Source organism: Ovis canadensis, chromosome 12, assembly GCF_042477335.2.
Source record: "Ovis canadensis isolate MfBH-ARS-UI-01 breed Bighorn chromosome 12, ARS-UI_OviCan_v2, whole genome shotgun sequence".
Classification (NCBI taxonomy): domain Eukaryota; kingdom Metazoa; phylum Chordata; class Mammalia; order Artiodactyla; family Bovidae; genus Ovis; species Ovis canadensis.
This window is the reverse complement of record NC_091256.1, coordinates 90,077,684-90,104,310: the sequence shown is the minus strand read 5'-3', so window position 1 is coordinate 90,104,310 and position 26,627 is coordinate 90,077,684. Positions and strand designations below refer to the sequence as shown.

At 51.5% G+C, this 26,627-nt stretch overlaps 1 protein-coding gene and 1 long non-coding RNA gene across 3 annotated transcripts in view; one reads left to right on the top strand and one right to left on the bottom strand.

Annotated features, from left to right (window-relative positions):
* The window catches only part of KIF14 (kinesin family member 14), a 42,779-nt gene extending 16,376 nt beyond the window's left edge, over nt 1-26,403 (top strand). For both annotated transcript variants that reach the window (XM_069544988.1, XM_069544987.1), the window contains exons 11-30: nt 1,185-1,357; nt 2,104-2,251; nt 2,506-2,569; nt 3,960-4,144; nt 6,441-6,543; nt 7,637-7,797; nt 8,050-8,197; nt 8,829-8,981; nt 10,377-10,503; nt 12,193-12,286; nt 12,798-12,930; nt 14,085-14,185; nt 15,995-16,089; nt 19,037-19,261; nt 19,431-19,612; nt 21,346-21,504; nt 22,182-22,304; nt 23,218-23,292; nt 24,024-24,162; nt 24,501-26,403. In XM_069544988.1, the coding sequence (XP_069401089.1) occupies nt 1,185-1,357; nt 2,104-2,251; nt 2,506-2,569; nt 3,960-4,144; nt 6,441-6,543; nt 7,637-7,797; nt 8,050-8,197; nt 8,829-8,981; nt 10,377-10,503; nt 12,193-12,286; nt 12,798-12,930; nt 14,085-14,185; nt 15,995-16,089; nt 19,037-19,261; nt 19,431-19,612; nt 21,346-21,504; nt 22,182-22,304; nt 23,218-23,292; nt 24,024-24,162; nt 24,501-24,892 (2,980 nt within the window). In that variant the 3' untranslated portion in view covers nt 24,893-26,403. The remainder of the gene's footprint in view (nt 1-1,184; nt 1,358-2,103; nt 2,252-2,505; nt 2,570-3,959; nt 4,145-6,440; nt 6,544-7,636; nt 7,798-8,049; nt 8,198-8,828; nt 8,982-10,376; nt 10,504-12,192; nt 12,287-12,797; nt 12,931-14,084; nt 14,186-15,994; nt 16,090-19,036; nt 19,262-19,430; nt 19,613-21,345; nt 21,505-22,181; nt 22,305-23,217; nt 23,293-24,023; nt 24,163-24,500) is intronic.
* On the bottom strand, nt 13,846-19,659 carry LOC138416190 (uncharacterized). Its single transcript, XR_011247573.1, has 2 exons — nt 17,971-19,659; nt 13,846-14,277 (listed from the first exon to the last, which is right to left on the bottom strand). It is a non-coding gene; the product is annotated as an uncharacterized lncRNA (long non-coding RNA).
* Nucleotides 26,404-26,627: the final 224 nt, after the last annotated feature.

The window sequence follows — 26,627 nt, the reverse complement described above, 5'->3', positions numbered from 1 at the left end:
CTGCCCGTAGGAGACACACAGTTTCGATCCCTGAGAAGACCCCCTAGATAAGGAAATGGCAACCCATTCTAGTATTCTTGCTGGAAAATCCCACGGACTCAGGAGCCTGGTGGGCTGTAGTCCCTTCACGGGATTGCAGAGTCAGCCATGGGTGAGTAACTGAGCGCGCACAGAAGCTCGTAACACGCGGTGTGTCCATGGCTGAGTGAGCGCGCACAAAAGCTCGTAACACGCAGTGTGTTCATGGCTGAGTAACTGAGCGCGCATGCACAGAAGCTCGTAACACGCGGTGTGTCCATGGCTGAGTAACTGAGCGTGCACACAGAAGCTCATAACACGGTGTGTCCATGGCTGAGTAACTGAGCACGCACAGATGCTCGTAACACGCGGTGCGTGCTGGGACAGTGTCAGCCTCTGTTACTGTGTTCACTCTCGTTCGTGCCTGGTGGTTGGGCACGCGTGGTATCACCAGACACTCCTGTGAGTGGAAAGGGAAGCTTGGCGCACACTGGCTGGTTCAAAAAGGATTTCCATGAGTGAATGCGTATCGATTTAATATTCAGTTCTGAGAAGGACGTATCTCTCCTTGACAGCAGTGTGTCTTTATACTTTATTATGTTTTAATTGCCACCTCAAAGCCTCTCAGAGAGCAGTCTGATTTTCTTTAATGCCTCTTGAAAATTAAGAATAACTTTTGAAAGCTGAGACTGGTTCATTCCGTATTCGTAAAGATGGGCTTTTTAGCCTCAAGCTTATTTTTCCCTCTCAAATAAGGCTTTTGCATATGTTAGTAACAGAGAACAAAGCTTGTGTTTATGATGTTCATCCATCATTTTCTGCACTTGCAAGCAGGGGCTTTGAACCATCGTGGTGGCTCCAGAAACTCAAAGCCGACCAGACAGGGTCCCTCCCTGAAGCAGTTCCCAGGCTAGTGTGGGGAGAGGAATTTCACTAAAGATAGGATAGTTACCCACGTTTTAAAATCTCCGCACAGACTGTTGTTTCACGAAAGAAAATAGAAAGCGTGAGAGGAAGTAAAGGCTCGGAGGCCTAAGCCGAGCTGCAGTCCCAGAAGCCTCCTATAGGTGGCGCCCGAGCGGGGGCCGCCGCCGCGTCTCTGCCCCGCGGTGTGCGCGGCGCTTCCCGGGCGCCCGTGGGTCAGGTCGCTGCTCTTCCCCGCCCAGGCTGCTGAAGGAGAGTCTGAGCGGAAACTCGAAAACCGCCATGGTGGCCGCGGTCAGCCCGGCGGGCAGCAGCGTGGAGGAGACGCTGAGCACGCTGAGGTACGCGGCGCAGGCCCGCAGCATCGTCACCGCCGCCAGGGTCAACGAGGACCTCAGCGCCGGGCTCATCCGGGGTGAGGCTCAGGCTCGGGTTTCGTCTCCCTCACTCTCCTCAGTCGTGAAAATGAGCGGTCTTAGGGAGTCGAGGGTGTTCCTCCCAGGCTGGCTGCAGCAGCGCCGCCTCACCTTCCCGCGCAGACTGCAGGAAGCCCGTGGGGGAGCAGGCAGGACGAGCCCGGGCGGGGCCGGGGCCTCTGGGAGCAGCGGCCGCCCTGGCTCAGCGCTGCCGCCCCGCTCCGCGCCCGCAGGCCGCGCTTCCCCGAGCCCCGCGTCCTGCCCGAGCCCCGCGTCCTGCCCGAGCCCCGCGTCCTGCCCGAGCCCTGCGTCCTGCCCGCCGCGGCTCGACGTGCATGGCGCCCTGGTGCGGGCTGGCTCCCGCTCAGTCTTTCCCCCTTTGCATCCGCTCTCTTCTACAGCGGGGCCATTTCCATTAAACAGAAGTCTTCTGAATTCCAGCTTGGAAAACCTTTGATGTCTGTCCCCAGTCTTGATGGGTTACGGTGTGCCGGGGCACGGCTGGTTCGCGCCTCTCGTCCCAGACTAGTGCCCTGTGTTGGAGAATACATTTTGTGGCCATCCTGCTAAGAGGGAGGGAGTCATTAACAGGAGAGTGGTTTTTCAGGTTAAGGCCAGGTAGGGATTTGTAAGTAATTAAAGTAATATTTCACTTAGTGGTTGTTGAGACTTCAAATAGAAGATTGGATGTTCGTGTCTCGTATATCAAATGTCATTAATCAGGCCCCTTTTTACAAATGTTTAGAATTGAAAGCAGAGATTGAAAAGTTAAAAGCTGCCCAAAGAAGCAGTCAGAACATTGACCCTGAGCGATACAGGCTCTGCCGGCAAGAAATAACCTCCTTGAGAATGAAGCTGCATCAGCAGGAGAGACACATGGCAGACATGCAGAGGTGGGCGCCAGGCGCCAGGCAGCGGCCCCGGGCTGCCCGGGCTCCCTGAGCGGGCGGGGGGCCGGCGGGGAGGCGCCTGGGTCTGTGTTCAGCCCTCCCTCCCATACGAGTGGAGCAGCTCGTCCCCAGACCATGACATTTTATATACTCCTGAGTGGTTTTCTAAGTTTTGTTCATTATGTCTTGATTCTTAATGATTTATATATGTAGATATTTTTTAACTTTTTTAAACTCTTTTGTGTTTCTTTGAAAAGAGTGTGGAAAGAAAAGCTTGAACAAGCCGAAAAAAGAAGACTTCAAGTAACAGAGGAGCTGCAGGTATCATTTCAGCTCTAAACCGATTAGAAAGTTTGCAAAGAGGTGTGCCAGTAAAGACGCAGGTGGAATTTCTCCAATGCTCGGTGTATACCGACCGAACAGAGCAAACTCTTAGAGGGAGTTCTTGGGAGGAGCTTTAAGATCAGGATTGTCATGGCTTAGAGCCTGTGAGCTGGTGGGAAATCTAGTTCTCTTCATGTTGGCTCAACAAATATCACGTTTGGAAAGTTAAAATACGAACAATCTAGTTCTCTTCACGTTGGCTCAACCAATATCACATGTTGATGCTGTGCCAGGCCTGGGGAGGCCGAGGTGAATCCAGAGAACCTGTGACCCAGAGAGGGGTTTGCTGAAGTGCCGTGTGATTGGAGCGTTGAACCACGCACGTGCCATCTGGTGGGTACACGGTGGTGGCCCCGGCTGTGCCCTGTGAGTCGCCCTGATGCAGTGGCAGGGGAGCGGCAGTAATTCTCCATGATGAGGGTGGTCACTGGGAGGACGTTGAACAGAAAGGGACAACTAAGCAAAATCTTGTACAGTGAGTAGGAGCTTGTTGGTTTCCAAAGTCAAACGTCTAAGCAGAGAAATACCGGGCTTAGAAGCGCACAGGCGTGATGCAGCCTGACGCCCGGAGAATTAGGGACAGATGTGTGGCTGCAGGGACGGCTCAGACTGGAGAGGGGGCCACAGCTGGGCCACAGTGCAGTGAGGGTCGGTGGGAGGGCCACGGCCGGCTTTAGGTGGAAGGAGAGGGACCATCAGCCTGGGTCTGGACAGGTTCTCTTGGTGAGGGTGTGAGAGAGGGTTCAAGGGAGGAAAGACGAAGGCCGGGAAAGGCACCCATCTCGAAGCTATGGCTGGGGTTACGGGAGGAGGTGACGAGAGTCAGGGCAGGTGGTGGGTGGGCTGGCTGGTGTTGGGGGGCTGGGTGCAGGGGCCAGAAAGGAGGGAAGCTGACAGGCTCAAGAGGGTTTTCCTGAGGTGTGTGTAGACGGGAAGTGGGGAATGGTGCCTGAAAGGTGTGCCCTGCATCGTGCAATCAGGAGGTTATTGTCACGGTGAGGGGACCCGGTGGTGGCCGCAGAGACGCGGTCACAGGACCCGACCCGCTGGTTGGTTGTGGGTGAGGACAGGCACATGGAGACACCAGGCTGAGCCCTGAGTGGGCCGAGGCTGGTGAGGGACGCAGGGTCAGCCTCACCCTGCAAGGCTTCTAAGAAGTATGCCGGCCACACTTCCAGGGCCATCGCGAGGAGAGGGTCTAAGAGGCTGTTAATTACCAAGTCACATGTCCTGTGACTTTCACATTTAACGCAGGCTTTTCATTTTAGGTGGGTTTAACAGTCTCATTCTCCTGATCAAGGTTAACTATTTTCCTGACTTCTCCTAGAAAGTAGGAATTGCCTTTCGAATGGATGACCATTTGCCAAACCTGGTCAATCTCAGCGAAGACCCTCAGCTGTCAGAGATCCTGTCATACATGATTAAAGAGGGGACAACCACAGTCGGAAAGTGCAGACCCGGCTCCAGCCACGATATCCAGCTGTCGGGGGTGCTGATCGCCGACGACCACTGGTGCGTCCCTCAGATCCTGCCCGCCTGCAGCTCCCTCCCCACGCATCTCCATTCACGCTGAGGCCCTGGTGTGACTGAGAGGGCCCTGCTAGCCAGGACGGCTGCTGAGGGGCCCTGCTAGCCAGGACCGCCGCTGAGAGGGCCCTGCTAGCCAGGACGGCTGCTGAGGGGGCCCTGCTAGCCAGGACCGCTGCTGAGGGGCCCTTCTAGCCAGGACGGCCGCTGAGGGGCCCTGCTAGCCAGGACGGCCGCTGAGGGGCCCTGCTAGCCAGGACGGCCGCTGAGGGGCCCTGCTAGCCAGGACGGCTGCTGAGGGGGGCCCTGCTAGCCAGGACCGCCGCTGAGGGGCCCTGCTAGCCAGGACTGCCAGCGGTCAGGGCGCCCCATGTGGACGGTGGGCCTGCTGCTCTCCTGTGAGGAGTGTTGCTGCGTTTCTGATTTGTGCGTGTGATATGGCCAAGGGGTCATTTCTTGGAGTTACAGTCTTAGGCATGACACTTGTATCCATCATTTACGGCCGGATTTTTGGTTGGACGATGAATTTACACCTCTGCTCCTGTGCGTGGAGCGATGCTGCGTGTGTTGCTGGGGTGATGGCTCGTGTGCGCTGCGTTAGCTCCATGTGCGTCTTCATGATTCATCTCTGTGGACGCACTTGCGTTTTGCCGGCTGCGAAGTCTCACGCGGTGTGGAGTTACCGGACTGTTTTGTCAGTAGATGGCTGGCGGTTTCTCACTTTGCACTCCCACAGCACTGCTGTGAGCGCTTGTGACACGTCTCCTGGTACAAACGGGTAGAGCATCCCTGGAGTAAGTGTCAACAGGCGAGACGGCCCTCGGGGCAGCCTGGCGCCTGGGCCCCCCTTCTGATTGGCCCGCGTGCTGTATGAGCGTGGTGACTTTGCAGTTACCGTGTCACGGTAATTCCCAAGTTTGGGAAGCAGCCCTAAGTGTGTCTAGGAGGGGAGAGAGCAGCCTGCGGATATGTGCACATTCTCCTTCATGAGGTGGTTTCCGATCGCCTTCCAGAATGATCGTCAGTTCTGCCGCAGTTGGCGCTTAGAGTTCCTGTTACCCTCAGATCCTTGCCAACACCTAGCACTGTTGGTGGACGCAGTCCGGCGTCTCGGTGGGCGTTTGTCTGCCTTCCCTTGGCTGGTAATCCTCACGTACTTTGGCCGCTTTCGCTTGCTCGCTTGTAGCTCGTTTGTGCTCGCTTGTAGCTCCTCCCTGTCTCTTGTCCATTTTTCAATTGTATTGTTTCTTTTTTCCTTCGTAATTTGTAGCGGATCTTTCTGTATCTGGTTGGCAAGTTTTCGTGAGTTTCATGCGTTGTGAATAGCTTTTCCAGTGTGTGACTCGTCTTTTCTCTCTCTCGCGGTACCTTTCAATGGATCAAAGTTCCTAGTCTGTCACGCAAGTGAATCTTTTCCTTTATGGTTGTCAGTTTCTGTGTCTTGTTAAAAAAAACCCTTTCTGTGTTGAGGTTATAGAGATAGTCTCCTAAATTATCTTTTAAATGTTTTGAAATTTTGCTTTCCCATTTAAGTCCTTAAGTAGTCTGGAATTTTTTGTTTGGTGTGAAGTAGGGATCTAAATTCATTTATTTTCCCTGTGAATAACCAATTCTACCAGTACCATATCTTAAATAAGATGTGGCTTTTTTATTTTTAATGTGGTGTTCACACAAAAAGTTTCTGATGATACAGAGTGGCTTTGTCACTAATACCGCACGGTCTTAGTCATCTGAGCTCCGCGATGTCTGTACGTGGTGTGGTTTGGGTCCGTGATCTCCCGCTCCTCTCGGTCTTCTCTTAGCTGTTTTCTGTAACAAGTAAGTGCAGTATTTACACTCGTGGCAAAGATACAGAACATGCCCCCAAGGAGCGAAGAGTCCAGCAGGGGGCCAGGAGGTCCCCGACTCGCCTGGCCCTTGGTTAGAGTACACGGGTCAGTACTTGTAAGTATTTTAACGTATTTCCCTTTAATGTTTGTGTATTCATTTTTCATTTTGGGAGGAGAGGGGTTAGTATTTTTTTAAGTAGTGTTAATCATAATACATACAATGAAAAACTTTACCACCTCTGCTGGATAGAGTTGTTAGAGAAGCCAGGCTTTTTTCAGCAAAGCTTCAAAGTCTAAGGAAGGAAAATAAGGGGATTCTTCTACGTTACTATTGTCATAAATTGATAGTAACCTTAGCACCGAAGGAACACCCCAAGGAGCATTATGTGGCCCGCTTTTCCTTCCTCGTCAGTCTATCCATCACCGTAACCACGGGCTCCCTGTCTTCACAGCACCATCACCAATTCCGATGGGACAGTGAGTATCATCCCGGCGGGGGAAGCGAAGACATACGTAAATGGAAAACTGATTTCGGAGCCGACGGTGTTGCACCATGTAAGTTAGCTGCTGCTGAGACGCAAGAAGCTCTTCTGCTTTGGGCAAGGGATTCGGTTTTGCTGAGCCCGGTTCAGAGCGAGGGGGGGACTCTCTAGCTCTCAAGTTCTCTCTCCTGGCGTTTCACAAACCGCCTGCCTTTGTGCAGAGACCAGCCCTCGGGAGCTGCCCAGCCGCAGCACCAGTACATGTCCCGGGCAGAGCTGGGCTTTGGTCAAGCCTCAGCCCTACCAGCTGCTGTTTGACCTTTGAGATGTTTTTAAGCCTAGGTGACTGTGTTACCCTCCCCAGGCACTTTAACGATGACATTAGGGGAACAGGCTTGAACATTCTGTTGCAGGTGAAGCAAGGCCGATGGTCACTTGGTGTGTGTGTGTCTGTCTCTCAGGGCGGGTGGAGAGAGGGCTGCTGGAAGCATCAGCTTGTGCCCGGTGTGTGTGTGTGTCTGCCTCTCAGGGCGGGTGGAGAGAGGGCTGCTGGAAGCATCAGCTTGTGCCCGGTGTGTGTGTGTGTCTGCCTCTCAGGGCGGGTGGAGAGAGGGCTGCTGGGAGCATCAGCTTGTGCCCCATCCTTAGGGCAGTGTCTGCAGACTGAGCTCAGCCGGTGCTCAGCACCGCGACTGTCGGCCTCTGCTCTATTGGCGTCCTCGTTCCTAGAGTTGGGTTAATAATAGGCATGTATGCAGCCTGTCTGCCCTAGTTCTTGGCATATGGACGGTGCGGTAGCTTACGGTGAATGATGTCGAATTCGTGATCTCCAAAGAAGATTTAGTTTTAGGACCAGGGACCAGGCTTGATCACTCAAGAGCTTTTGTGAAGCAGAGTTTTATTAAAGTGAAAAAGGGACAGAGGAAGCTTCTCACACAGACTCAAAAGGGGGGCCCCAGACCTCTTTCTCCTCCTCAGGGAGCCTGGACTTCTTACCAGCCTGCCTAGGAATTGACTCTCTCAGGCACTTCACACGTTAGCTGCTGTGATTCTATGTTTATCACTGGTGACACTAGACTGTGTTGAATTGTTGAGTGTGATCATCTGTCCCACGGTGATTTCTGGTTTGGATTCACCTCCAGTGGTCAATTTTTTGTGTGCCTTAGGGTGATCGGGTGATTCTTGGTGGCGATCATTATTTTAGATTTAATCATCCAGTGGAAGTCCAGAAAAGGGAGCAGCCACCCAGCAGAGAGAACCCTGTGAGCAAGGGCCCAGAAGACTTCGAGTCGGCCAGAAACGATTTGCTGATGGCCCAGAGGTTACAGTGAGTACGCCTGTGTGTAGAGCGGAGCGGCTCAGAAATAAGTGAATGTTCGTGCTTTTGTATTTTCTCCTTTGTATTTTGCATAAACAGTTTTCAAGCTGATAAAAATTTAGGAATGCTTTTGACAGAAAGTCAGAAATTTAAGTTCTGAGGTTTGAACTTTGGTTTAACTGCAAACGTCTCAATACAGTTGAGAGCTCCTCTGGTGTGAAGGCTTGCCAGCCCACGCTGTGACTGTTCGCTGCCTTGCAGGCTTGAGGCAGAAATAAAGGAGGCTGAGGTGAGAGCCAAGGAGGAGATGATGCAAGGGATCCAGATCGTGAAAGAAATGGCCCAGCAAGAGCTCTCCTCTCAGAAAGCTGCGTATGAGAGCAAGATCAAAGTGCTGGAGGCAGAGCTGGTAGGAGGCCGAGCCGTTTTCCTTCCCCGTCAGGGCGTCCCGGGGAAACTCAGGATTCTAGCTGGGCCCGGGGCGTCCCGGGGAAACGCCGCTTTCGGGGAAGAGGAGATTCCAAGGGGCTCCATCCCCTCCTCGGGCCTCGGCTTTCCTGTCTGCTGGACATCAGCTTTCCTGCACCGTCCAGGGGCCAGTGCTCGGGAGGGTGGGCGAGTGGTGTGTTCTTTTCAGTCGGTCAGTCAACCTAGATGAGGTGGGGACGTTCCAGGGCCCCTTTTCCATCCCTGAGTCAGTTTCTTGTGCATTGATTTTAAAAGTGGAACTTTTGTGCTTTTTTGATGTTGTTTTTCAAGGATTGTTCTGTATTTTTGCCCTATTTGTGTGTTAGTTGCTCAGTCATGTCTGACTCTTTGCGACCCCATGGACTTTAGTCCACCAGGCTCCTCTGTCCGTGGAATTCTCCAGGCAAGAATACTGGAGTGGGTTTCCATTTCCTTCTCCAGGGGCCCTTCCCGACCTGGGGATTGAACCCTGGTCTCCTGCATTGCAGGCAGACTCTTTGCCAACTGATGTTGTTTTTGAAGAATTGGTCTGTAGTTTTGCCCTATTTACTTTTTACTATTGTTGCTTAAAGAAAGAAGAATCTCAAAGGAAGAAGATCCAGGAAATAAATAACGAAAAGGCGAATCACAAGATTGAGGAACTGGAAAAGGCGAAGCAGCGCTTTGAGCAGGAAATTCACGTCAACAGGAAGCGGCTGGAAATGGAGGCCCTGGCGGCGAAGCAGGTGACCTCATCGTGTGGCTAGTGTGACTGTCTGGAGGGGAGGCTGGGTTTTAAAAAAATTTATCCATTTGTTTATTTCTGGCTGTGCTGCGTCTCCACTGCAGCGAGAGGGGCTAATCTCTGGGTGCGGAGTGCGGGCTCCTCGTTGCAGAGCGCAGGCTCAGTGGTGGTGGTGTCGGGCCCAGCTGCCCCGCAGCACGTAGGGTCCTCCCGGACCCGGGATGGAACCCATGTCCCCTGCACTGGCCCACGGATTGCTAACCCCTGGACCGCCAGGGAAGTCACTGGATTTTGTTTTAAAGAACTTAGGTTCTGTTGAGGGCGATGGCCAGCTCTAGGTCTGAGGGTGAGCGGGGTCTCCCTGGCCGAAGTGTCCCTCCTCCCCTGTCATCACGTGGATGCCGCGTGACACAGGAGTGACAGGTCTGAGGGTGAGCGGAGTCTCCCTGGCCGAAGTGTCCGTCCTCCCCCGTTGTCACACCATCACACAGATGCCGAGGGACGCTGTGGCACAGGGCAGAGGGCGCAGCTCACTCCTGTACCGGTTGCATCCCGGTGCCAGGATGGGAGGAGCAGCGGGCAGGCTCTGGGGCCCCAGCATCCCTCGTCTCTCTGAGGGCAGAGGCATCTTCTGGGCGGTGCTCTCCAGGTGCTGGACCAGGGGCCCAGCCTCGCCCGGGGGATGTGAGATCCCGGTGCCTCCAACACTGCTGGGCCAGAGCTCCGAGGGGCCCTGAGTCCCTCGTGCGTGGCCCCAGAGCAGGCACCACTGATCCTGGAGGGAGAGCCCCTGCTCTCATCTCCGCTTTGACTTCTTGTGCCTTCAAGTTTGACTCTCAAGCAACAGCTTTGTTTGTTTTCTTTCTGAGTTTATAGTGGAGGTGGGTTAGAGAAGATCCTGTCAGTAACCTGAAAACACTCCTACTAGAGCTTGGTGAGAAGACGGGTATTAGATCTAGAGCCCGAGTGGCCAGTGAACCGCCTCGGAGAGTTTAAGAGCAGGTCACATCTCGTGAACAGTTACTGGTGGGCTATTAGGTAGCTTCTTAGTGTCGAACGAGCTTTCTCGGTGCTGTTTTCATTTAACCGTTCAGTTTAGTCAGCAGATGTTCTTACGTGTGGGCTTTTTTGATTAGTTTTTTCCCTGAAGACTTTTGTACTCCTATCAGTGGGAAGAAAAAGTTTATGTCATCGGAAATTCCTCCTGATTTTGTGGAGGGAAAAAAATTGTTTTCTAAAGATACTGTATAAGTCATTTTTAAAAAGCCTTTCCTGCTTAATAAAACGCGTCCTGTGGAATGAGAATTATGTCGTGTGCTGCCGTTATCAGTCTGGTTCATAATTCCTCTCTCCGCATGCTCTCGTGTGCGGCTCCACGTGAATGAATGTCACCCAGGCTTTAGAAGACCACAGGATTCGGCACGCAAAAATTCTGGAAGCTCTAGAAACAGAGAAGCAAAGGATTGCTCAGGAAGTGCAGATTCTGCAGCAGAATCAGAGCCACAGGGATAAAGCCTTCGCAGGTGAGTTAGGATGGCCTTAGCAGGCATTCTAAACGTGCGCTATTCCATACAGTCACTAAGATGGCAGTTATCCGTGTGTATTCAGAATGCTCACTTCTGCAAGTTAACGGGCTTCTCTGGCTCTAGATAAACTTGCATGAGCTATTGTTTTTAGAACATTTAGTTACATGACCAAACAGTAAACAGAATTCCAAGTATTATTTTCATGTGTATCATGTGTTTTAAAATGTCTTAGTCTAATTCTGAATTCTTACTTTATAAGAATTGTCTAAGTTGTGTGTAATCATTGCACACATCACTTTCTTTCTTACTTGGAAGTTATTTTTTTGTACATTTCTACATTCCTATGTAGAACACAGCATGTTTTCAATGTAAATTTATTTTAACTACAGAAAATCTCAAATAAACTGTGAAAGCCCAGAGATTGCTTCAGTAAACCCTTACATACTTTTCGCCGTCTTCGACAGTTCCCCACACAATTCAGCTTTGTTCCAGCCCCTGCTCAGCCCGCTGCCTCCTTGGAGTTCCGAGGCAAAACCCAAGCAACCTACCACTTGATCTGCAGATACGCCCCTATGTGTCTCCAAGTGAGATAAGGCCTCTCTTCTCTGTCACTCTCTGAAGCTCAACTCTGATATTGTTATCACAACTAAAATACTCGCATTAGTTTCTTACGCTCACGAGGATCTAGTCCATGCTCACCTTTCCTGGGTTCTGTCATGACTTTTAAGATGCGTTTGTTTGCGTAGTTTGCACAAACGCGGCCCGCCCCTCGCGTTGGGTAGGCGTGCCTCTCGGTTCTCTTCTCGCTCCGCCCCCTGTGACTTGTGGCCGGGAGCAGCCAGCGCGTGTTCCTGGAGGGCCTCGGGTCTAGGCCTGTGGCAGCCCCCAGGCTGCCGCACAGCGGGTTCCCGCAGGGCGTGGGCCAGGCCCTGTCTCAGCAGGGACACCTGGTAGCTGTGCCCAACCCTCCCCACAGCATTTCTGTCAAATTACTCTGCAGGGCTGCTCCTTATGCCTCTTGCAAGAGACAAGAACATTTTGTAAATTCCTCTTTTTGTTGCTCTTAGGTCCTAAAATAGTGCCTTGCCACGAATACTGATTTTTTTTTTTAATTCACCTGAATAATGAATTTTCTTCTTTCAAAAAAATGCTTTTAATGGGAATGCTGGTTATAAGTTTGACTGAACAACATAGAAAGTGTCTCTGGTAAAATCTTAAATCCGAATTAGGAACATGGAATTGTGGACTAAAATTGTTTTTATTTCCGGATGTATTTCTATCTCTGTCTATATCTATCTATATACTTTTAAAATTTCAGGCAAAATATAAAAGGATTGTGTTTCTGTGTAAGTTAAAGCTGTAGTATCCTTCATCTAATGCTTTAACTTAGACCTTAGGAAAAAGAGAAGATCTTTAGAAATATTAGGAGGAAAAGCAGCATCTTTGGCATTTCCTATCTCTGTGAACTCTACTTTCCTTCCCTGCCTCCTAGGTGATAGACCTCATTTTGGGTGAAGAATGTCTTATTTCGCCGTGAGGGCTGTAGGAAAGTGCCTGAGTTAGCGCCCTTCCCGTCTGCGATGCGCAGTTCACGCCTCGTGTGAAGCTGGGTTTTCAGAGGGTGTGCCCAGGGCTGTGTCGGTGCTCACGCCCGTGTTCTCAACCTTCCCCCTTGCCTCCTGCCAGCGCAGCCCAGTTGGAGCTCCATGAAGCTGTCCGTCATGATTCAGGAAGCCAACGCCATCAGCAGCAGGCTAAACAGGAATTACGTTTTTGGCAGGTGAGCAGTTATCTTATTAGTAAACTCATCTTTGCTTTTAACTAGTTGCCCTTTATGTGATTTTTTTGTTGTTGTTGAGTTTCTTTAGTACTCTACATGCCCGTCTAGGAGTGAGCAGGTATCAGAATCCCTGAGGGGCACTTCCAGACTCCCTTTTCAGAGGTCATTCTGGAGTGAATAAGGCTTTTAAAAATATTTTATAAACAGTAATTTTAGCTGGTTTAGGAATTTACTAATTTTCTTTTGAGTTGAGAATTTATTAGTATTCCACATTTTAAAAGAAATGTGCAATATTGAATTTTCAATTTAAAAAGTTACTATTCAGAAGTTATTTTAGTATATAGTATATCCTAGACCCGATTATAACTATAACAGAAGTACTTAACTCTGGAGAGACTTAATCGGTGGACTGAGTTTTACGGGAGCTGTTCCGTTTCCAGAATCTCTCGGTTATGTGTATTTGCTATGTGTATTTTAGGAGAAGCATTTTTTCCTTTGGTTTCTCTCTCAGACATGTTGTGTCAGATAAAGGAAGCAGCTCTGACGCTTGTATTCGGGTCCGTAACCTGCAGCTCGGGGTCTCAACCGTCTGGAGTCTGGAAAAGTTTGAGTCTAAGCTTGCGGCAATGAAGGAACTTTATGAGGTTTGTAGTATCATCAAAATCTCTATAAACTTTTGAAATGAAAAATACAAAAGTGACATGTTCTCATTAAGGAAAATTTGACAAATATTAATAAAAAGCCATCCACAGTAGCCAAACCAACCAGTATTAACAATTGTGTATATTTACTTTTACCTGTAGAAGGGGTTTTTGGGGTTTTAATATATTTATAGCTATGTGAGACGTGCTTCCCTGGTAGCTAAGACGATAAAGAATCTGCCTACAATTCAGGAGACCTGGGTTTAACCCCTGGGTTGTGAAGATCCCCTAGAAATGGAAACCCTCTCCAGTATTCTTGGCTGGAAAGTTCCATGGACAGAGGAGCCTGGTGGGCTACAGTCCATGGGGTCTCAAAAAGAGTCAGACACGACGTAGTGACTAACACTTTCACTGTCATAGCTGTACGGGGAAGTTTAGTACTAAATCTGTTCAGGTTACAGTAGTGCGATCTTTAAATTTTACGCGTGAGTTGAAGGGGAGAAGCGCGTGACGGACGTGCAGCAGTCTGCAGCGGGCGGGGTCCTCGCCGGTGCCGGGGACCTCGTGTTCCCAGCCCACTGCTGTGCCCTCGGGGGCTTCGGTTGTTTGCTGCTTGAAAAGTCACAGCTCTGCGTATGTTGGTTTCTAACATCTTATTTCCTTGTCTTCCATTTTCTGACACTGTATCAAAAAATATAAACCTCTTATTCTGTTTTTCTCACTGACAAATCGCTTGCCAGGAATATTGCCATTTATCAGTGTCCCTGGTTTAACTTACATTTTCATAATTAGTGACAGGATTTGTTTGCTTATTGGTAAAGGGTGTGTTCACGTTCTCTGAATTTTTTGGCAAGTGAAGTGTGAGTAGTGAGCTAACATCTGTAAGCTTTCTGAACATATTTTGATAATAAACCTTGATTTTAAGAAAAATAACCTTTATTTTATACTTGTCGTATACGTTTCCCCCCTGGCTGTGCTGACATCTCCAGGGTTTCATTTTATTGTGCAGGCATTTTTAATTTGGCTCATTTGAACCTATTAATCTTCAGATCTCACTGAAACAGCATCCACTTCTGTGCATTTTTACTTTGATAAATGCAGCGAAGTGTTTAAACCTTCCCCCTTTGTTGCTGGAAACTCTGTGTTTATTTCCTTAGAGCCGTGGCAGTAGCCGGGGTGAAGATGTCTTTTGTGGGCCTGAAGATGAGTGGGAACCCGACATCACCCATGTTCCTGTTTCTTCCTTTTCCAGGAGGAGGTGAGGCTGCGGGCGCTGCTGGCTTGCTCTCTCTGGGGGTAGACGTGCCTCATTCCCTGTCCACAAGAACTGTCTGCTCTCACGGCGGGGATCTGTTGGGGGGAAGCCTGAGTGTCAGTGATCAGATTACAGCCGTGAGGGCGTTAGGCTGCTTATGTTCAGTTAGTAAATAAAGGAAAAGTCCTCAGTATTTTACCATAGAAGTTTTAAGAGCAGCTTAGACTAGCATAAATCAAATTTCCTATAAAAACAAGCAGTGTTTATTACTTTAATTCCCCTTTCTCAGAAGCCTGGCGTATTCTGTGATATTTTATCGTAGTTTGTGGAGTGTGAGACGCAGTCAGGTTAGTACGAGCACCTTGGCACTCAGTCGTGGTGACCGAGGACCTCTGTGCGTGACAAGTGCCACTTATTAACTGAGGCAGACGAGACGCACGGCTGCCCCTCTCTCCCCGACCCTCGGGCTACAGGGAGACGAACGTGCCCTGGAGGGGCCTTCGCCCCGGGGCCCAGCCCCCAGCGTGGTTGGAAGCAGGACTGTGGCTGCTGTGCCTGGGGGCCAGAGAAGGCCCGGCGCTCGCTGTCCTCCGGGGCCGGCGGGAGGAGAGCAGGGGCAGGGCCGGTGATGAGGGCCTGGCCTGGACCCGAGGGAGGGCGGGCTTCACTCGCGTCCCGGCGGGCCTGGGCATGGGTGACGAGGATGCGGCCAGGGGGCGGGCGGGGGAGCTGGGTGGGGCTGGTGTGGACGCGGGGAGGCTGAGGTTCCCGGATGGGGGTCTCCTGCGGCCTGAGGCTTCGAGGAGGAGATGGGGGGCCTTCAGGATGTGGAGGTCACGGCGGTTCATCCACCGGAAGCATAGTCACCGGGGAGCGTGTGTCGAACGTCTGCTGAGCAGCAAAGGCCCTCCTTACCCCCAGTTCATGGACGAAGTCACCGAGGATTTAGAGATGAGAACCTTGTCCAAAGCCCCCCAGCTGCTAAGGTTAGGGCTGGTGCTCAAGCCCAGGTCTGAGCGATGCCCGAGCTCCTGACCGCGACCGTATCACAGCCTCTCTGTTGCAGAGAGCAGTGTCTTTCTGGGTAACATTCTTTTTAACTTCGTCACCTTCAGCCGCAGCTCAGAATCCACCTGGGCCCAGCCTCCCCGTGAGCCTCCCTCTCTCCCCGCAACCCGCCTGCCTCCCCGTGCAGCTGACCCCTGCTCTGAGGGGGGGCGGGCCTCCAGGCTCTGGGGCCGCATCCTTCCCCAGAGTCTCTGCAGGCCGCCCCCCACCCCCCAGTACTTTCACAGCGTGGCACTCGAGTGTAGTTACCTGCCTAATTTCTCGCTCTTCCTATGGACCTTAAGCCCAGTGAGCCCAGAAGCTCACTGATGTCCTTCAACCACAGTATCCAGAGCCCAAGAGTAACGGGATGGTTGACCTTGAACAACATGGGTTTCCAAGAGGAAACCCTACAGGCCTGGGGTTGGTTGGCCCACGGATGTGGAGGACCCTCACACACCAGGGCTGACCGTAAGGTACGTGCGGGCTTCTGACCGTGCCCAGGGGTTGTGACCCCTGTGTTCAAGGCTCAGCTGCTTTCTATGGATATTCATTCCGCTCAGTGAAGTAGGGGTTAGAATGCCGCCTAGAGGTAGTCAAATCCTTACTCAGTGGACCAGATCCACTTAGCCCTTGATGAAGGGCTCTATGGGAAGCGCGCTCCTGGATATCCATTTTCTTTCGGGGGTTTGGCAGCAAGTGTTCTAGCGTTACTGCGTGTGGCGTGTGAACGTGGCTGCTGACCTGCTGGGTCTGTTGTTGCAGGAGCAGGAGTCTGCTGAACAACAGGAGGGTTTCTGGCTGTCTGCACGACGTCGAGGCCCACGCGGGCCGGGACCTGCGTTCTTCAGGCTGTGCAGGTCCTTTTCCGTCGGCCCCTGCCATTTACTGAGAGCAGCTACAGGGCTTGTCTCTGCCACTGTCCGGTCTCCTGTCCTGTGCGAATCATCTTGTCTCCTGGGAGCTCCCGCCACCTCTGTAAACAGGAGGGCGCGCCGGGGGCCCTCTGCTCCTGAAGCTCTGCGCTCTGTGATGTATTTCCAAGTGTTAACTGAGTGACGGGGTCAGATGGGGAAGACGTGTGTGTGTTCACAAATGTATGGGGATGCTGTTTTCTTCCAAGTAGAGAGAGGCCACGTGTGGAAGATGGTGTGCTGTAGGGTGCCACTTGTGTGAGGAGGAGGAAGAGAGCTGCACACACGTGCTCGCTCGCGAACAAGGTCTCCGGGGGAGCTTCCCTTGGCCTGAAAGCACTGCCTCTCCGGGGCGCAAGGGGTGACGCAGGGCAGGGAGGGGGTGTCCTCGGCACAGCACACCCTCATTTCCTTCGGGGTTTCATGTGACACACACGTATCATCTGTCACAAAATTACTTCCAGTTCTAATGGTTTAAAAGGAGTTAGAGAACCCGTTCCACTGAATAATCGTTTAGTGCCAGTATTGACTGTAATGTTAGTATTGACTGTAATGTTAGTATTGACTGTAATGTTAATATTGACTGTAACATTAGTTTTCGTAAGGAGGGGGACACTTTATGTGCGTAAGTACCTGTAACAGTTAAAGTGGCTGCTTGGTAGCTGCAAACTACTGCATAGCCACAGGAGAGCCACTGCCTCGCAGCGCCGCCCGGGGGCCCCAGAAGCTCTGCGAGAAGTGTGAACGCGAGTCGCCCAGTTGCGGCCGACTCTCTGCAATCCCATGGACTACAGTCCATGGAATTCTCCAGGCCAGAATACCAGAGTGGGTAGCCTTTTCCTTCTCCAGGGGAATCTTCCCAACCCAGGGATCCAACCCAGGTCTCCCGCATGGCAGGCAGATTCTTCACCAGCTGAGCCACAAGGGAAGCTCCGCGTGAAGTATAAGAAACTATATAATAAAGAGTACATTCCATATGATTCTGTTTATGGAAAGTTCAAAAACAGGGAAAATTGAGCTGCAGTGACAGGATAGAGGAGTGGGTCACAGGGGAGCCTGTCAGGAGCGACGGGCTGGTGGTGTGCCTCCCCCTCAGTGGCCGTTAACGTGTGTGCACGTGAGTAAAAAAGCCGTACACTCAAGAGGCGGACACTTTCAGAGTGTTACCTGTACCTTAGTGAACTTGAGTTTAAAAGTTGCTACGTAATGTAGTAGTCTGTAACGCTATCCGTGGGATATGATTAGCCATGGCTCAGACAGTAAAGCGTCTGTCAACAGTGAGGGAGACCTGGGTTCGATCCCTGGGTTGGGAAGATCTGCTGGAGAAGGAAATGGCAATCCACTCCAGTGCTCTTGCCTGGAGAATCCCATGGACAGAGGAGCCTGGTGGGCTGCAGTCCATGGGGTCGCCGAGAGTCGGACACGACTGAGCGACTTCGTTTGACTATAAAGACACTAGAGTGTTTTTTTTTATCATAAACTTATCTTTTAGGAAGACATTTATTATCCTACTCTTGTTTAACGTAAGTCAAAGCAAAATACGCCATAGACTTTGTTTACCAGCAAAATAAAAGGCTGTGTATCTGTGGTAGCAACTTACTACTTAAGAGTAAGATGTTTTATAAACGTACGTTTTCCAGATAACTAAACGTATCTCTTCTGGGGTCTTTTTTAAAATTGAAGAATAGCGGATTTACAGTGTTGCGTTAGTTTCAGGCACTCAAGGGTCATTTTTAAGTGCCCTTTAAAATTAAGATGTAAGAGGAAGTTCAGACGCGAGAGGTCTTTGCCCGCTTGCAGTTTTCCTAGAGGGAGACGGAAGCCCACCTGTGTGCTTAGTGTGGCCCCCGCCTGGCTGGTCGCGCGGTGGGAGCAGGACCAGGCCTGCTGGGGCTGGTGGGGGCAGCACTCCTGCCTGTAGAGGGTCAGCACGTGTCTGAACTTCTCACCCGAGGGGCTGTGTTCTGAACCTAGACTCGCACAGGTCTTTGTGACTGGCTGCAGCTGGGCCTGATGCATTCAGACAGGCGTCTCGTGAAGCAGGTGGCGGGAGGTTGCTGTCACCGTCGCGAAGTTGACTGTCGTCACCCTGCAGTGACGGTGCTCCAGGCCTGGCCACGTTTCTGTTTTCTCCTCCCAAACCAAGCTCTTGTTTTGGCTCCTCTCAGCAGTCCCCACCCAGTGCCGTATTTCACTTTCTTCTGTAGTTTGCTGTTTCTGGTCGCCTGTGGGTTGGACCAGAAAACCGTGTGCGTCAAATGAGAGCCCTCCTCAGGGGCTACGTTCTGGGCGCTGTTACTTCCAGAGGTGCCAATGAGCTCTTCCACACTTTCTGCCTACTTCTGGCTTGGGCGGTGCTTAGAAAGTTGTTCTGAGAGTCTGTCTCCCTATGGTGTGGCAGACGGACTCTGGGAACTCGTTGGGCTTTCCCCTCCCCCGGTTGTAGGGCACCTGGAGCAGGAGGTGTTAAGGAGGAGCTGCCGGGACCCTCCTTCCGTTGTTTGCTCTACGGCTGCCTGCTTTTCCAGCGTGTGGTTTATTCCTTCTGTTTATTGTGTTTATGTTATTTTGCTTTATGCAACTACCGTTGTTTTCACCAGTTCACACTTCCTTAGGTGTTGCATGAAGTCAGTGGTTGCGCAGGCTCTGTGGTTTCCCTGTTGTCTGGTTCCGTAGCTGCTGGGCTGTGACGGATGGGTACTGTTGGGAAGCTGGCTGAGCCCCTCTGCGGGGCTGTCTCCCCTTTGCCGTGGAGAAGGGAGGCTGTCGTGAAGTGGGAGCAGCCTGCTCGGAATGCATGCCCGGTGCTGTGCAGTTGCTTGCTCTGATGCGTTTGTTTGCAAGCGTTGTCCCTGGAAACGAGCCTCAGGATGGCCTTTTTCTGTTGACACAGGCTTAGTGGGGAAATCCAGCCCTGTTTACCTGGACTCAGCGGAACCCTTCCTTCCTGGCATTTGCAAAGAGTTGATCGGCTCGTCGTTAGAGCTTCTTGGACAGAGTGATGATGAAGAAGGCACCGTGGCAGACAGCCTGATGAGCAGTTTCCTCAGAATCCACGACGGGGTACTGGCCGTGTCCAGAGCCCACAAAGAGCAGGACGAGGACAGTCAGTGTAGCTGTAAGCGTCCGCACCGACCTGTCCGCGGGGACCGCCGTGTCCTGCGCGTCCTCAGTGGCATGGCACCTCTGCCGTGCATTGTCTGACGCTCGTGTTTGCGTGGCGAGCGTCTGTGAGCTCTTTTACTGGGAGGTCGTTTCTGCTCATCACTTTTCTTCTTCTTTCCAAGTGTTCACTGACCGAGCAAACCAGTCGCTCGCAGTCCAGGTGACAAGCGCGTTCGAGCAGCTTGCGGTGCTGACGGGACCCTGGGTGAGCGGTGTCCTCCTGGAGGCTGGCCGGGCGGCCCCGCTGGCCGAGCTGCGGCAGGAAGTGAGGACGCTGGGGAGCCGCTTGCAGCTGTTTCTGCAGGTAACGGGGCCGTGGGTCCCCTTAGGACTCCTGCTCAGCAAGTGTCTGTTGACTTCCTCCTGTTTGTGCCTCGCCCAGGCCCAGACCTCTGTGGGAAATCATGAGACTGGGTGTTGAGTAATTGACTTAATGAACCAGAGCTGCCAGGGGTTTCTGTGGGCCAGGCTGTGGCAGTGCTGTGCGGTTTATGAATAGTAACTCCTCTAGTTTTTGCTGTGGCCCCAGACGTGCACGCTGGTCTGTCTCCTCTAAGGAAGGGAAGGCCAGGGAGGATGTGTCCAGTGTTCCCCACTGACAGGCCATAGCCTTGAGTCCAGAGTGCTCCTGACGCCCAGGCCGCAGCCGGGCTGGGAAAGGGGGCGGGGCCTTGCTCTGGGCCTGGGGGAGGGGTGGGGCCTCGCTCTGGTCAAAGGCGGTGAGTTAGTCACAAGCCTGCTGATCCGACCCAGGGCAGAGAGTATTTCTGTTGCCTCTTCCCTTAGATGAGGTTTGACTGTAGGAAGATGTAAGATAGAAGCTTCTTTTCGCTCATAGCATCTGCAGGTGGGCTTGGCTGCCTTGGGGCCCCGCTTCCTTCCGTGCAGCCCGTGGCTGGCCTGAGCTCCGTGTCCACCCTGTGTCAGCGCCCTGGGCTCTGTGTCCATCCCATGGAAGGGCCGCAGGGGAGGTCAGTGCATGGGATGGGAGAGGGGACAAAGAAGGTTGGGGCCTTGGGGATCTTCATTCAAGGAGGTTTCTGGAAATGGTCATGTGACGTTTCTATTCACACATCTGGCCAGAGTGTCATCACATGTAGGGCCAGGGTCCCTGGGACCTGCATTTTTATTCCAGCAGCCATGTGCCCAGTGAGGATGGAGGAGGGGAAGTGGGAGCAGAGGCCCTGAATCTTCCGATGCCCAGACCTCCACCGGGAAAGGCCCGCACATCCCAGGGGCCTAAGCGGAAACCCCGAGAGACAGCGAAGCTTCTAGATGTTGGCCAGATCCTCCGGTGCCTCCCAGGCCTTCCCAGTCCTCTCATCTAGTGGACACTTTGTCATGTCAGGCGCCTACTGGGAGGGACTCTATTGACTGACTGTAGGGTGTAGAGTTAGAGAAGGCAAGATTCAGAAAAAGAATGAGACCGGCACTTTACAGAGCAGATCACCTTTCGTGAGGCGAGAAGGGGCAGCAGTCAGATTAGTGAGCTGCTGCATTAACCCAAGGAAAGAGTAGGTATATACAGGCATATATGTGGAAAGCCACTGTCTTAAGGAGGCCTGTTCCTCTCCAAGGTTGTTTGGAGTAGTTATCTCTTAAACGGCTGGGGCAAGGAATTTTGGAGATCGGCCAGAGGCTGGACCAGCTGGGAGTTGGGCGTATCAACCTTAATGTCCATTTTTTTTTTTCCTTTGGGTGACAGAGTTCTTTGTTTTCCATAGAATGGTGGGGAGGACCTGGAGGGGAGTTTTAACTCGAGGCTATTTTGAGCCATGTAACTTTCCTTCACTGATCTGGAACCCGCACAGCTCGCTGCGGCCTGCTCGTCTGTTGGTACAGAAGCTGTTTGGGGGCGGCCTGTGTCCTCCTCATGCCCTCACTGTCAGAGGCTACTGGGCTGCACACTGTCTGGCTCTGATCGGACTCTCGTGAAGCACAGCTGCTGTAGGAGCGGGCGCAGAACCACTTCTTCTTGTCCTTCCCTCCCCTGGTCATCTCAGGTACCTGACACCTTGGGCCATTTTTGTCTTACAGGGATGCTCTTCGGATATTTCACCGATGGTCAAAGAGGCTCAAAAGCAAGTGATCCAAACCGTGTGCCGAGCCGTCGCGTGTGTGGGGCGGTCAGTGGCCCTCACTGGGGGCCGGCTGCATCTGCTGGAGAGCGGCGCTCACGGGGCCCCGGGCCTGCAGGTAGTGGGCCGCGCTCACTCATGCTGACAGCCTTCAGCTCGGAGCAGCAGCGTTTCCTGTCAGGGGGCCATGAAGCAGGAGAAACGTTTACTTTTCAGAGCTGCTCATGCCTTACTAGTTCAGCAGAAGATGGAAGCTGTTACAGTCTGAGGGGATAAACGTGCCCGTTGATTCGGGATCCTGCCCGTGCCTTCTGGGTCTTGGGCTTGATGGTGCCCGTCTGCTCTGGAGGGCGGGTGCTCAGCCAGCCAACTCGGAGCGTGTGTTCATAATGACGTGGGCATGTTAGTCTAGGAAACATGTGTTTGCTGTAATTATTCATGCTGCTGAAAACACAGCGTTATGTTAAGGTGTGTGTTCTAGCCCCATGGTGTCCGAGATGACAAACCCTCTCTGCAATGTACGTAGGATACAAAAGTACAGATTTGGTGTTTTTTTTTCCTTTACATACTGTTAGTTCTTATTCTAGGCTTAGTTGAATCAATAAGCTAGGAATGTGTTCAGTTCAGTTCAGTCGCTCAGTCATGTCCAACTCTTTGCTACCCCATGAACCGCAGCACGCCAGGCCTCCCTATCTACAGTCCTGAAATAAGCAGACTATTTAACTTAATTATTTGGTAATTTAAAAGATATATAGAAATTGAATTTGCCAGTTAATGCTTAAAAACTTTTTCTAGGATGATTTTGTGGGTGCTGTTTGTGATGGTGTAGACATGGGAGTCAGGAGTCTCCTCGATGCTGGGATAGAAAAAGCAGAAGAGCTTGAGCGTGAACTTGGAAGACAGAGTCCCCAAGATGAGGTAAGACAAAAGAAGGAATGCCCTGTGTAGCACCAGACAGCAGGTAAAGTTGGTTTCTGAAGACAGTTTAACTCAGTGAATGAGATCTTTATGAATTTGTATATTTTAGTTGGGTTATTTTTTACTGAGAAGGCTGTTGGCATCATCACTCCTGGGGATTTTCCCAGTTTGACACCTGAGTCACGGCAGCTCCTCTCGAGGTTAGCACTGTGGGCCCTGCCGTGGCCGTGGTGGCTGCCGGAGAGATCCAGCCTGCGGGTGAAGCCGCGAGGACGGCGTGTCACTGGCCCCTAGTGGCCACTTTCCGCTTCTCTCCCTCCTCCTTTGATTAGGGCTCTGCTTTTCTGCTTGAGAATGGGAGCTATGCTTCTTTAGTTTTCTTTTCATGATTTCTTTTTTTATACAGTTTTATTTTTTACTTTGGGTCTTTGTGGCTACGTGGCTTTCTCTGGTTGTGGAGAATGGGGGCTGCTCTTCGTTGCAGCGCGTGGCCTCCTGGTTGCAGAGCAGGGTCCAGGTGAGTGGGCTTCAGCAGCTGCGGCTCCCCCGTGCTCGAGCCGGGGTTCAGCAGTTGCGGCACGCGAGCCCAGTCGCTCCGCAGCATGTGGGATCCTCCCGGACCAGGGATCGAACCGGTGTCCCCTGCATTGCAAGGTGGACACTTAGCCACTGGGCCACCAGGAAGACTCAGGTATCCACATTTAACGTGGGACCGGTGTGCAACTTATTTAGAAAGAAACCCACTTCTGTAACTTGGACACTCTGGCTGCTTACTTGCAGTCTCAGTAACTGAGCCCCAACCTTGTGACCACTGGACGAAAACTCCTCTCCCTGGCAGATCCCATAGAATGCCAGGGTTTTTATGCTTCTAAACAGTTATTTGTATAGTAAAATATTTTAACATTCTCGGTAGGTTACCAAACAGATGAAAGCTAATGCCCTGGGACTGATCGAATCCCTCGGAAACCTCTTCGCTGAATGGAAAACAGTAAGAGAAGCTCTTATTGCTCTCGCGCTTTGCTGAGTGTACTTTTCCTCTCACTGGGCTCTGGTGCAGATGTGCTGCTGTTTTGGTTTCTGTCGCTCGCCACTGGCCCCTCTCTGCCCATTTACTGGAAGCAGGCGCAGGAGCTCTCAGGCATCTTCCTCTTGGTGTCTAACTTGTTAGGCTTAGTGATGGATGAAATCGCGTGCAGAAACTGAGCATATTAATGTGTCGGGCCTGTTTCTCTCTGCTGCTGTCAGCTTTTGCTTGAATAATCACCATAGGCTAAAAAATTATGTTTAATGATCAGTATGCACAAAGATTATAAGATGCAGGCAAATTGGACAGATTATCTTACTCATGTCACAGGTAAATAGAAAAATACAAACTAAGTATGGAATCAAAATTTCTATAGCTTGAAAATGTCTGTTAAAATAAGCAGGAGATATAAAGTTGAGCTCTTAAAAATTAATCTTTAATGATATTGGGTAGTAAACAGTAGGTACTATTGTTTTATTTCATTTTCATAAAATAGGAAATTGGACTTTGATTTTTAAATTGTTTAAACTTTTTTTTTCTTTTGAATATAGTAATTGTTCTTATCACATTTTGGTCTTGAAATTAAACTCAATGTCATTTTGGAGGTAAAATTCTGGCAATTAAATTATTTTGACTGAGCCTTCCCTCCATGTAACCTATTATGTATTATTTAAACTATGAATTTTTTTATGCAGAAAAGCTTCAGAACTCAAGTACAAGAAGAAAATTCTAAATATAAAGATTTGAAGATGATGATCAATCTTGCCCAAGAATTCTTCAAGTTAAAATGTGGCTTAGAGCAAACTATTCAAATTATTATTTCTGCGCTGAGAGGTATGTAGTGTGCATGGAATTTGTGGTTAATCAGGACTTGACAGTTTGAGGACTCTCAGGCATCTTCTCATTTCTAGTCTGATTCGCTCACTGAGGCCTCATCAGTGCCCCTTGTTGGCCTTAAGGACCTGTAGGAACTTGTGTGATTGAATTCCCACTTAACACCTGAAAGTTCCTCTGGCTAGACTACTAGATCCTGAGGAACAAGCTGCTTGTCTGACAGGGGCACTGGATGCCCTCGAGCTGTCTGGAAGTGTCTCACTTTGGCGTAGATGTCTCGGGTCACATCCCCTGGGGAGGGATGGCGAGGTGACCACCTCTCCCCTCTCCTTGCACAGGGCACCGCGGGGACGTGGCCCTCCTCCAGGACTGTGTGCAGCGTCTCTGCAGCTCTGCCCGGGGTCTCCATGGCGACCGGGCTGGGTGCCCTGAGGACAGCAGAGCCCAAGCCAGCCGCCGGGAGCTGGAGTCCCGCGCCACCTCACTGCTCTTGGGCTTTGAATTTGAAGAAGGACCTGTTTTGTGGGGGCCCTGGGAAGCTTGCGATCAGGGTCCCAGAGCAGCAGAACAAGAGCAGCCCAGGTCGGACAGGCCCGGCCCCCAGAGGACCCGAGGAGTGCCCAAGCGGGTGTACGAGCTCCCGGGCCCGGCCCTGGGGGGCTCAGAGCAGGGTGTGCTGCCCACCCGGGAGAGCGCCGGGGAGGGATCTCCTCCCGCCCGAGAGCAGTAGGCCTGCTCCAGAGCCAGCCGTTCTGTGGGCAGCCTGCTGCTGGGTGTGGACGCCGGTTCCAGATGCCTGGATGTGCAGCCGCGATTCCCTGCAGACGGTGAAAGGCAGGTGCTGCCCGTGCCAGCTTCGTGGCAGTCGGCTGGAACTGGGATTCAAGACTGAGCGAGCGGTCCTTGTCGGCTGCCTGGAGGTGTTGACGGTCGCCTTTAGCGCGAGTGTGCGGCCTTGGGCTGGCTCACTAGCCTGTGTGTACTGGTCCCTATGGGGCTGTGGTGACTGATAAGTTACTTCCTCTAAGTGGACGCCTTCATGCCTGTATCTTCATTCCCTTGCGAGTACAGTAGCTACGATGAGTTTTATGGGGAAGCTGCCAAAGTAAGTCTAACCAGGGCAGCTTAACCTGCCTTGTTAATCGACAGCCCTTTTCTTGGAAGATTAACTGGTTGCCATTCTGAATGGTGTGTTCAGGACAGTTTCCTGTTTCTTTGCAAATTATGAGTAGCTTCCTAATATAGTATAATTTATATTAATAACCTGGTTTGCTGCCATGCCAGCTCACTTCTATCTGCCAGGGGTTTCATGTTAGGGGCTGTGTGAATGTAACTTCAAACCGATTGAATATTAATTCAACTGTTGGATGGGGTTGGGGAATCAGAGGCCAGGTCTTCTCTTGATAACTCTAGTCTGATGAAGGCACATGGAGTTTGTACATGATTTGATGAAGATTTAAGACCTTTATTATATCTCTGAACTTAAAAAAACCTTTATCTACAATCAGATAATAGAGGTAATATTGCACTTTGGGGCTCGTCCCTCAAGGAGATCATTTGACATTTCAGCTGCCGAAACGTGTGTAAATTGAAGAGATACCCAGTGACCTGGCGTGAGTGAGGTCGAGCAGGTCTTGGGCAAGAATTATTTTGAGTGCCCAGATTGCCCCTTGTCCCCCACACGTGCAGACATGCTGTGTGTGAGCCCGGCACGGCTGTGGGAGTCGGTGCCGGGGGCAGACTTATTCTCACGCGGTGACGGGTTCTTACTCATAATGCTAGTGAACCATGTGTTTTCAGGTGCTTTAAAACGGTGCAGTTTGAAAAACGTGCTCTTGTGTTTTCTTCTATTTCTGGCATTTGAGTTGCATTTGCTCTGAGGGCCCACACGAGTCTGTCATAGCAGTGCTCTGCCAAGGGGCTCTGTGCTGTCAGGTTTTAGGAAGAGCAGGAGTGCAGGCAGGGCCTCTCCTGAAGGCTGTTCCTCCTGGAGGAACTTCCCACGGTAGTGGTGTGGTCGTTTTTAATCTTGATGCTCAGTGTTTAATCCTCACTTTCTGCTTTCTAAACTCAGGACTTCACTGGTCAGAAACCTTTTAGTGTCTTAAAATTTTGTATGTACATATATTTATACTCTGGATTGTTACACAGTATTTAAACCAACTTTGGTAAGTATATTTTCTGTTGGAATCATGTGCGCTGATGAGATGTGTTACAATAAATGGATGCCTGTGAAAAGTCGCATCTGGGTCACCCGTCACTCCCAGGTCCCCGTCACTCCCGTGTCCACGGGCCCCTGCCCGCTCTGCCCCGCACCAGCCTCCAAGAGACTCTCCTTAATCTCTGAGCTCATCTCCTGGCTCCTCCACTCAAGAACCGCCTCCAGAATGACGCCCAGTCTCACGTGGCTCACTCCCGCCGCCAGCTTCGCGGGGCTCAGTGGGCGCTGGCCGCGCGGGCCCGTG